Genomic DNA, 12,500 nt, shown 5'->3' on the forward strand with positions numbered 1-12,500 from the left:
TTCCCCTCAGAAATATACAGTTTCATTTGACCCTCTGTCACTTTAGGACGCTCTTGAATTAACCTACTTCGACAGGTGAGGCAGACACAGCGCTTTAACTGAGAAGAGTGATCAAAACCGGTCTGTGAATCAACTATTTACGCTGATGCAACCGAGCGTCAAACCACGTGCCGCGTCAGAGGAAATTGTAGTTTTTAATCATCGTTCGTCCGTAGGAACTGCGCTGATCTCATGTTGGCGGGAGACTACAATGCCCATAATGCAACGGTGTAGGGGTAAACGTCCGTCATGACAGCGATAAGCTCATTGGTTAAAAATCTGAACGCCTGATGTAATTGGTCGATGCCGTTGTGAAATCCTCAAATCAATGCACGATTATTATTTTTAAGCATTATATATATTTATTTGTATTTAGAACAATATTACTTCGAATTCTGATCATTATCTCTCTCTATATATATTTACACTGGTCTAAAAATCTGAGATGACTAGTAAAAACGTCTATTTTGCATACTTTTATAATTCAATACGCAGTTGTTCGTTACAATCTGTTTTATTATTAGCGCAACAAACTGAGAATGTTCCAAGAAAACCTAACTTACAAATAGAGTAGAATCTGAAATATTTCTTCTGGTTTTATACGGTTTTATATCATATTATTTCTTTTCCCTCCTTTTTTTTTCTTCAAAACGTTTTATTTTGTAGGTTAGGTTAAATAAAATATATTTTCAACGGGCTTTCATACTTTCGGGTCGAACAGCTAAATTTACACATCAATATTTTTTCTACATTTTTTAGCCATGTTGTATGAAACTGAAAAAAAGAAGAAGAAAAAACAACAACAAAAAACATAGAACAATGTAGACAATTTCCAGGCTAACTGTCATGATGCTTTATGTACAATATTGTCAAAGCGTCAGACAATAAAAATAGAACAGGAAGCAAAAAAAAAAATCAAAGAAGATGCAAATAACGTTGGCTTACGGAGCTTCTCTCTGGTTGGCTCTTCTCGGTCACGTGACGGATCCCACAAAGCCCCGCCCTGCTCGTGAGAGCTCGAGCTCGAGCGCCGTCCGGTTCAGTGACACCTGGAGTAACGCGCGCGCGGACGCACCTGCAGTCACCGGTAAGCCACGAGCACACTATTACAGCTCAAAAACACACACTTTCACAATAATATCTATTTTAGAGAGGAAATATTGAACCGACTGAGCAAGAATATTACTTGTACAACACTTTTTGATTGATATATAAACAAATAAATAGACCAAAACATCTATTTGCATGTCCCGTGTAAAGAAAAACAAAACATTTTGCTATTATTTACTTAATCGCTCGGTGATGTAACATTTTGCAGTGTTTAGAAATGTTTTTATCAAGTGTGCATATGATTTAAATAGAAATACAGGATCTAAATGAGGTGGTTCGGTAGTTTATTGTTCAGTAATGTACAATATTTAGTGCAGTATTTGCAGTGTTTCATAACAATGTGCTTTTATTTTGATGTTATCTAGTATTTTAAACACATCTCTGAGGTTTGGCCCGATGTTCAGATGCACAGTGGGTTTTTCAGTGGTTGATTCTTAAATCATTGCATTGGTTACACTTTATTTGGTAACACTTTATTTTAGTGTCATTGTTACATGTAGTTACTATAGTAATACCTATAAATTAAGCATAATTACATGTAACTAATCCTCAACCCAACCCTAATCCTAACACTATAGTAAGTATATTATTACTCAGTACTTAAATGTATAATTACAGTGTAACAAAGACACTTTAAAATAAAGTGTAACCCTTTACTTTAAGGTGATGTAGTTACATTGTACTTACTCATAATAAGTAAATATTAATTAACTACATGTACTTACTATAGAGTTAGGGTTTGGTTTGTAATTATGTATTATTTACTGTTATTACTATAGTAGTAACGTGTAATAAAGTGTTAGGGTTGTATGTGGTCACAGTGATTGTATATTGGGCTTGTTCTGTCGCTTCTGTGTGTGAGACTCTCGCTCTCGCTGTCACTTCACATCTGAGAGACACACACTCAGCCGGTGCGAGAGATTCAGAGGGAATATCTCACACACACACACACACACACACACGAGTGTGAACCGCCTCGGGCCAGAACCAGGCGATCCATAACTCACAGATTGATAACATGACCAGTGTTTCTCATGTGCTGAGACTTTATAAAGAGAAATAATATATGAATCTAGTACACACACACATACACACACACACACACACACACACACACACACACACACACACACACACACACACATACACACACACACACACACACACACACATACACACACACACACACACACACACACACACACACTCACACACACACACAGGACACACACACACTTGTACACACACACACTCACTCACTCACACTCACACACACACACACACACACACACACACACACACACACACACTCACTCACTCACTCACTCACTCACTCACTCACACACACACACACACACACACACACACACACACTCACTCACTCACTCTCACACACACACACACACACACACACACACACACACTCACTCACTCACTCACTCACTCTCACACACACACACACACACACACACACACACACACACACACACACACACACACACACACACACACACACACACACACACACTCACTCACTCACTCTCACACACACACACACACACACTCACTCACTCTCACACACACACACACACACACACACAGTTTAAGGCATCATTGACATTGATAAAGCAGGAAGTGATGATTTCCGGTCGTCTAGGAGAAACGATTAAGATATTTCTGATTTATGAGTTATGAGTTATGAGTGTCTGGGCTGATCTGGTTCCGGCACCACCGGCGCGTGCGTTTATAAGACCAGCCGAGCGCCGCAGTAACTGTAGAAATTGCGTAACAATCTCTTGCACGATTGCAGAACAAAGCAAAAGCGCTTTACAGTAAAGTCATTTCGTCATAATTCTGCTGCATAAATGCATTTCTTTCTGAAAATCCCATGAATGAAGCAGATTATTTCTGCAGCGTTTCCTCAGCCGTGAGTTTCAGAGTGACTGTCTCCTGCATCCGCTCGCGCTCGTGACGCTCAAGCAACTGGAACCTGCGGATCTGATGTGTTTCAGGAGTTATGCTTATGAATATGTTTATAACCTGGAATTTTAAGTGCCTGAAGACAGACACACGCACACACACACACACACACACACTCTCTCTCTCTCTCTCACAAACACACACATACTCGCGCACACACACACACACACACACACACTCACTCTCTCTCTCTCTCTCTCTCTCTCACAAACACACACATACTCGCGCACACACACACACACACACACACACTAGGGGTGGAACGGTACACAGAAGTCACGGTTCGGTTCATACCTCGGTTCAGACATCACGGTTCGGTTCAGACATCACGGTTCGGTACGATTTCGGTACAATGGAGGGAAAAGCAAAACAAAAATGCAGAAGGCATTGTATTTTTAAAATAAGTTTTATTAATAAAGGCATAGAACCAGTTTATTTGTAGTGCACTGACAATAGTTTTATATAATTAGTTTATTAATTAAATTAATAAAAAGACAAAAAGACCTTGCGATATGTTTGGTAATTGTACCTGAATTAATTTAAAATTAATTTGCTATATTTCAGATCAATATATTTGTTTTCCTTAATTTTAATTAACATTATTAATTAACAATGTAACATTATTCTCATCTGAATTATAAATAATTGATTTCTGTATAAAATAATACTACCATTAATAACGCATTCGATTTTCTTTTTTAATCAATGTAGAATGTTTAAGATTAGCGCTCCGAGGACAAGAAATGAAAACCAATGCGATGAATGTCCAAAAGATGGGACCCACAGACTGTTTTGAAATGGAGTTGGATAAATATGTTTTGCTTTTAAAACAGTGTGTGTGTGTGTGTGTGTGTGTGTGTGAGAGAGAGAGAGAGAGAGAGAGAGAGAGAGAGAGAGAGAGAGAGAGAGAGAGAGAGAGAGAGAGAGAGAGAGAGAGAGAGATTTTGGTTGAGTGACAGTTGTAGGTTACAGTTTGACAAGAGTTTACAGTGTGACAAAAGGACAATGTTGTGTTTTATTGCGAGTGTACACAAATATAAGTAAACACTTTGCAGGTTTAATGATCTGTATGAACAAAATGACGGAGTATGTTTTTTATGTTTCCACTGTTCGATCGCGGCCGCGCCTCTCTCTCACAGTCACACACACACACATAAGCACACACACTCCAGCATTGCAATCTTGACATCGCAGCCTGTTCATTATGTGGTCACACCAAACGCGAATAGAGCGTTAAATTCGCGTCTTTCGCGTCTTGTTCGACGCTAGTCCAAAGCGAATAGGACGCGCGTATAAGCCAACGTTTGAAGTGAACGCGCGTTCAGAGCTAAGCCGATGGTAAAGATTATGTGTCCCTAAAGAACCCGCGTATCTAACAGTAGTTCCGCATTACATTAATTAATTTCCACGCGAGTTTTATTTATTTTTATACCGTGTATTCTCCGTGTAAATTCGTGCACCGAACCGTGACGCCCGTACCGTTTCGGTTCGGTACGAATACATGTACCGTTCCACCCCTAACACACACACACAAACACACACACTGTCTCTCACAAACACACACATACTCGCGCACACACACATACGCAGACACATACACACACTCTCTCTCTCTCTCTCTCTCTCTCACAAACACACACATACTCGCACACACACACACTCTCTCTCACATGCACACACTCAGATAAATACACACACACACACTCACATCCACACACAAACACACACACACATTCTCTCTCACACAAACACACACATATTCGCACACACACACAAACACACACACACTCTCTCTCACAAACACACACACATACTCACGCACACACACACACACACACACACACACACTCTCTCTCTCTCTCTCACAAACACACACATACTCACGCACACACACACACACACTCTCTCTCTCTCTCACAAACACACACATACTCACGCACACACACACACACACACACACAAACACTCTTTCTCTCTCTCTCTCTCACAAACACACACATACTCACGCACACACACATACGCACACACACACAAAGACTCTTTCTCTCTCTCTCTCTCTCTCACAAACACACACATACTAGCACACACACACTCTCTCTCTCATGCACACACTCAGACAAATACACACACACACACACACACTCACATCCACACACACACATTCTCTCTTACAAACACACACATATTCGCACACACACACAAACACACACACACTCTCTCTCACAAACACACACATACTCGCGCACACACACACACACACACACTCTCTCTCTCTCTCTCACATGCACACACTCAGACAAATACACACACTCATGCTCACACACACTCGCACACACCCAGACAAAAATAGATCTTAATAATAATATCTTTCTTTCATGACATTTAAGCAACTAGAACGTGCTGATCTGTTTCATTTGTTATACTTATGAATATTTTTTATGACCTGGGATTTTTTTAAGTGCCTGAAGATTCACTCAAGATATTTCTGTCTTATCTTCGGTATTTCTCACATATGAATGGCCTATGAATGGCCTATGAATCGCCTATGAATGGCCTATGAATGGCCTATGAATCGCCTATGAATGGCCTATGAATGGCCTATGAATGGCCTGTTTCTGCTCAACAGCTCCTGTATAAACAGGAAGAGGAAAAATACATTTCTACCCACTAAACTCGAAACTTCAGTTCGACTGCTGACCTACTTTTGTAAACTTCATCACACTGGATTTAATTGCTCATAAAGCTGAAACTCTACAAAGCTCATAAAATCACGACAGAAATGAGTGTGAGATGAACAGGTGATAAAACCATACTTTAAAAAGTAAGATTATGATCCATTAATGCACATGTATTTGCAGCCGGATCTCTCAGGTATTAGTGTTTACAGGGATGAAAACATATTGTATTGTATGTTTGGACAGATGCTGAAATATTACAGCGCATTGTTGAGGTTTTGGTGTATTTTACAGTCATTGTTTGCATTGATAAAAATGCACGGGAAAGTAAATAAATATTGCATGAAGTAGGTTAAACAAAGGTTTTAAAGTGCGTAATTTTTTATTTTGATTACATTTTATGAATCTCGTAAATATACTTTATCACTAGAAACAAATGCAATTTAGAGACTTTTTGGCATCAATGGGTGTTTGAATTGAGTCTAGAACCCTAGAGTTCTGCAGTGAAGTGTTTGTCTGATTTCAGCGTTCAGGATGAGTGTGTCTCTCACTGCGGTCGATCAGAACAGAGACTGTGTGTGTGTGTGTGTGTGTGTGTGTGAGAGCGCTTGTGTTCAAAAGACCGTAATGGAAAAATCTCACAGCCATGGGCTCTTCCTGCAGGACCACACACACACACATACACACAGACACACAGACACACACACACACACTAACCTGACCCCTAAACCTACCCATCACACACACACACACACACACAAACTTTCTGCATTTTTACATTTTCAAAAAACTCATTCTGTATGATGTATAGCTTGTTTCCTCACTTTAGGCCCCCAGTGACACGAGTCCCCATGAGTGTGTGTGCATTCAGGTTTTAGTCCCCATCGCCACCGGGATAGAAAAACATGTACACACACACGCACACACACTCTCTCTCTGACACACACTGACTCACACATACACACACACACACACACACATACACACTGACATACACTCACACTCTCTCTCTGACACACACACACAAACACACTGACACACACTGACTCACACACACTGATTCAAACACACACACACATACACACACACACACACACACACACACACACACACACACTTGGAATTGCAAGAAACAAAGTCAGAACTGTGAGATTAAAAATCGCTATTATGTTTTTTTCTATTGCGTGGCGGAAACAAGCTTCCACACAGAGGGCAGTTTCGTCAGATTTAACCTGAAGCCAAAGCGAAATAAACACTCATCGTATCTGATAAAGCTTCTGTTTTCAGCAGCTTATCAGCTAAAGCTCGACGTCAGCACACACACACACACACACACAGCAATATCAGCCATTAAAATAGCTTTATCAATCACCATTTGTTTTTTTCACACTTTTATTTAGTTTCGATTTGTTTTTCGTGTTAGTTTTTCATCTGACACTTATATTATATTTCAGGTTGATTTCACATAACAATAGTTTTAGTCAACGATAACAACACAGGAGCAGGACTTCATAACCCAGGTCTAAAAGCAGTGCTAACCAGTATTATAAACTCGGATTTAACCCAGAGTTAACAGTTGCTTTAATCCAGAGTTAACAGTGGCTTTAACCCAGAGTTAACAGTGGCTTTAACCCAGAGTTAACCAGTGGCTTTAACCCAGAGTTAAGCAGTGGCTTTGACCCAGGGTTAACAAGCGGCTTTAACCCAGGGTTAACCAGTGTCTTTGACCCAGAGTTAAGTAGTGGCTTTTACCCAGAGTTAACCAGTGGCTTTAATCCAGAGTTAACCAGTGGCTTTAACCCAGAGTTAACCAGTGGCTTTAACCCAGAGTTAACCAGTGGCTTTAACCCAGAGTTAACCAGTGGCTTTAACCCAGAGTTAACCAGCGGCTTTGACCCAGGGTTAACCAGTGGCTTTGACCCAGAGTTAACCAGCGGCTTTAACCCAGAGTTAACCAGTGGCTTTAACCCAGAGTTAACCAGTGGCTTTAACCCAGAGTTAAGCAGTGGCTTTGACCCAGGGTTAACCAGTGGCTTTGACCCAGGGTTAACAAGCGGCTTTAACCCAGGGTTAACCAGTGTCTTTGACCCAGAGTTAATTAGTGGCTTTAACCCAGAGTTAACCAGTGGCTTTAATCCAGAGTTAACCAGTGGCTTTAACCCAGAGTTAACCAGTAGCTTTAACCCAGAGTTAACCAGTGGCTTTAACCCAGAGTTAACCAGTGGCTTTAACCCAGAGTTAACCAGTGGCTTTAACCCAGAGTTAACCAGTGGCTTTAACCCAGAGTTAACCAGTGGCTTTAACCCAGAGTTAACCAGTGGCTTTAACCCAGAGTTAACCAGTGGCTTTAACCCAGAGTTAACCAGCAGCTTTGACCCATGGTTAAACAGTGGCTTTGACCCAGGGTTAACAAGCGGCTTTAACCCATGGTTAACCAGTGTCTATGACCCAGAGTTAACCAGTGGCTTTAACCCAGGGTTAACCAGTGGCGCTAACCCAGAGTTAACCAGTGGCTTTAACCCAGAGTTAACCAGTGGCTTTAACCCAGAGTTAACCAGTGGCTTTAACCCAGAGTTAACCAGTGGCTTTAATCCAGAGTTAACCAGTGGCTTTAACCCAGAGTTAACCAGCGGCTTTGACCCAGGGTTAACCAGTGGCTTTGACCTAGGGTTAACAAGCGGCTTTAACCCATGGTTAACCAGTGTCTTTGACCCAGGGTTAACCAGTGTCTTTGACCCAGGGTTAACCAGTGGCTTTGACCCAGGGTTAACCAGTGGCGTTAACCCAGAGTTAACCAGTGGCTTTAACCCAGAGTTAAGCAGTGGCTTTAACCCAGAGTTAACCAGTGGCTTTAAGCCAGAGTTAACCAGTGGCTTTGACCCAGAGTTAACCAGTGGCTTTAACCCAGAGTTAACCAGTGGCTTTAACCCAGAGTTAACCAGTGGCTTTGACCCAGGGTTAACCAGTGGCTTTGACCCAGGGTTTACAAGCGGCTTTAACCCAGGGTTAACCAGTGTCTTTGACCCAGAGTTAACCAGTGGCCTTAACTCAGAGTTAATCAGTGGCTTTAACCCAGAGTTAATCAGTGGCTTTAACCCAGAGTTAACCAGTGGCGTTAACCCAGAGTTAAGCAGTGGCTTTAACCCAGAGTTAACCAGTGGCTTTAACCCAGAATTAACCAGTGGCTTTAACCCAGAGTTAATCAGTGGCTTTAACCCAGAGTTAATCAGTGGCGTTAACCCAGAGTTAAGCAGTGGCTTTAACCCAGAATTAATCAGTGGCTTTAACCCAGGGTTTACAAGCGGCTTTAACCCAGGGTTAACCAGTGGCTTTGACCCAGGGTTAACAAGTGGCTTTGACCCAGGGTAAACCAGTGGCTTTAAACCAGAGTTAACCAGTAGCTTTGACCCAAGGCTAAATGTGACTCATTAAACACTGTTTCACTGTAGTGAAGTGAGAATCTTTACTATGCAAATACTGTCACTTTTCCACTGGCTCGATTGGCACGGTTGACATGATGTATTTGCATGTTATTCACCCTTCGTTCTCAATAAATGACGCCTGTGACTCTCAGAGGTGTTTTATGTGATGGTTATGATGTTTGATATCCATAAAGAGCTGTGTATCAATGTCAATGTCCTTTCAAAAACTACATTTACAGAAGTTTCGGGTCTGTAAGATGTGTTTGAAAGAGTCTCTTCTGCTCACCAAGGCTGCTTTTATTTTATCCAAAATACAGTAAAAAAATTGAAATATTTTTATGATTCAAAACAGCTGTTTTCTATGTGAATATATAGTAAAGTGTAATTTATTCCTGTGATCAAAGCTGAATTTTCAGCATCATTACTCCAGTCTTCAGTGTCACATGATCCTTCAGAAATCACTCTAATATGATGATCTGATGCTCGAGACACATTTATGATTATTATCAATGTTGAAAACAGTTTCATATTTTTGTGTAAACCGTGACACATTTTATTTTTCAGGATTCTTTGATGAACAGAAAGTTCAAAAGAACAGCATTTATTTGAAATATAATATTTGAAATATAATATTTTGTAACATTATAAATGTCTTTACTGTAACATTATAAATGTCTAATATTTGAAATATAATATTTTGTAACATTATAAATGTCTTTACTGTCACTTTTGATCAATTTAATGTGTCCTTGTTGATTAAAAGTATTAATTTCTTTAGAAAAATATCACTGACCCCAAACTTTTGATAAAATATAAAAATTATTTTGGTTTGGAAGTCTTTTTTAAATTGCATAATGATGATTAGTTCAGTTTGTGAGTTCTGCAAGTCTCTAGTTTCTGGGCCGCAAACAAATGTGACGTGTTTGTTTAGCAGCTCCGATGTTTAACCTTCAGTTTATTGCATCTGATGCCTGATATTATTAGACATGGTTTCTGACATGGTGTGTGTGTGTGTGTGTGTGTGTGTGTGTGTGTGTGTGGTTTTGTATTTGTGGTTGTTGGGAAAACATGTATGTATGAGGTAAATGACACTATAGCACCACAACTTCATACCTCAGACACACACACACACTCTCTCTCTCTCTCTCTCTCTCTCTCTCTCTCTCTCTCTCTCTCTCTCACACACACACACACTCACACAAACACAAACTCATTCACACACACACACTCCCTCATAATCACCCCCCCCCCCCCCCCCCACACACACACACACACAAATCAACACACACACACACACACACTCTCTCTCTCTCTCAAAAACTCATTCACACACAGACAAACACACACTCTCTCTCTCTCTCTCTCTCTCTCACACACGACACGCACACTCACTAACACACACACACACACACACACTCACTCAAACACAAACTCTTTCACACACACACACACTCCCTAATAATCACACACACAAACACACACTCTCTCTCACACACACGACACGCACACTTACTAACACACACACACTCTCTCTCTCATACACACACACTCACTTATAATCACTCACACACACAAAACACACTCATACACTCTCACTCACACATAAACATATACTCACAGACACACACACACACACAAACAAACACACACGGTCACTCACACACACACACACACACACACACACACACACACACACACACACACACACACACACACACAGACAGACAACAGTGGAGTTGATCAGTTTCGCCTGAGTGATTTATCCGTTGATGCGTGCAGAACTCGTCTACACAACACAAGTGATTGACAAGTCCGATGTAGTGTGTACTGTAGTGTGTGTAGTGTGTACTGTAGTGTGTGTACTGTAGTGTGTGTAGTGTGTACAAACTGCACATTGAACAACAGGAGAGTTTTCACACACACGCAATGCAGTCGTACACTTTGTGCCTGTAAATGAGGTTAATCAATCGGTCCACCAGTCAAATGGATGATAATGAGTCACTGTACAGCGAGCGACCGACACAATGTTCCCTTCTGTTTATAGTTACGCGTGTGTGCGCGCGTGTGTGTGTGTATGTGTATGTGTGTGTGTGTGTGTGTAAATGTCCATCTGATTTGAGATCACTTCATCGAAGACAAGCACCAAAGAAAACACTCTCATTATGAAGCCGGTGAAAGTGAGTGTAGAAATGTCCCAATCTTTGCATCACATCAAGCAACATCATCTTCCTCGACTGACCAATCAGAGCCACCGAAAGAATGCAGCCGGAATTCTATTGGTGGAATCAGACACTAGTAACAGATCAGGAGCAACACGGCAACAGGGCAAAAGTGGAGATCAATGCCACATCGACAACACACACACACACACACACAAACACTCACTCTAACACACACACACACAGAAACGGACAGAAACACACACACATACAGAAACTGACAAAAACAGACGCGCGCACACACACACACAGAAACTGACAAAAACAGAAACACACACACATGCACATACAGAAACGGACAAAAACAGACGCGCACACACACACACAGAAACGGACAAAAACAGACGCGCACACACACACACACAGAAACTGACAAAAACAGACGCTCGCACACACACACACACACAGAGAAACTGACAAAAACAGACGCGCACACACACACACACAGAAACTGACAAAAACAGACGCTCGCACACACACACACACACAGAGAAACTGACAAAAACAGGCGAACACACACACACACACACACGGACAAAAAATAGACACACATTGTGTCAGAAACAAGTGATTTCCTCCAGAGAGCTGGGATCTGCTGTAAGCTCCATCTGTGCCGAGAGTGAAGGTCACACACTGACCTCCGATGAAGAGAGAGAGAACTCATCTCAACACACACTCATACGCAAACGTTAAATGATGTTTTATTATCAAAGTTCGGGAGGAACACAATTATCATGTCATTCCAACCAGCCGTCAATCAGTCCATGAGTGGAGGCCTATACACACACACACACACACACACACACACACACACACATTCGACTGTATGTGTTCATCGACAGTTTTCAACATCCCAAATATTCGGGCCAAAATACCGAACTCAGAGCCTCTCCTCGGACAGCACGCCAAACACGCACAGCTACTCCCGAACTACTCCTGAACTCGATCTGATTATTTGTGAGTGTGAACTCGTGAAATAATATGAAAAGCTCCACTAGAGCATGTTGTGTGTGGTTGCATTACGCACACGCCTCTCGTCAACTTTGCTGAATTAC

The 12,500-nt window shown here is 41.3% G+C and overlaps 2 protein-coding genes across 3 annotated transcripts in view; one reads left to right on the top strand and one right to left on the bottom strand.

The window, feature by feature from the left end:
- The window catches only part of LOC130071416 (methionine--tRNA ligase, cytoplasmic-like), a gene marked incomplete at its 3' end in the record, with an annotated part of 1,505 nt that extends 1,351 nt beyond the window's left edge, over positions 1 to 154 (bottom strand). The window contains exon 1 of the mRNA XM_056236221.1: positions 1 to 154. This exon is cut by the window's left edge and continues 77 nt beyond it. Coding sequence (XP_056092196.1) covers positions 1 to 26 — 26 coding nt within the window.
- An 876-nt stretch (positions 155 to 1,030) lies between these two features.
- Positions 1,031 to 12,500, top strand: part of arhgap9 (Rho GTPase activating protein 9) — a 68,544-nt gene continuing 57,074 nt past the window's right edge. For both annotated transcript variants that reach the window (XM_056236226.1, XM_056236227.1), the window contains exon 1: positions 1,031 to 1,126. The gene's annotated coding sequence lies outside the window, so the exon portion shown is untranslated. The remainder of the gene's footprint in view (positions 1,127 to 12,500) is intronic.

The sequence above is a fragment of the Rhinichthys klamathensis genome, unplaced genomic scaffold, assembly GCF_029890125.1.
Source record: "Rhinichthys klamathensis goyatoka isolate OS25496 unplaced genomic scaffold, OSU_Roscu_1.1 h1tg000441l_1, whole genome shotgun sequence".
In the NCBI taxonomy this organism is placed as follows: domain Eukaryota; kingdom Metazoa; phylum Chordata; class Actinopteri; order Cypriniformes; family Leuciscidae; genus Rhinichthys; species Rhinichthys klamathensis.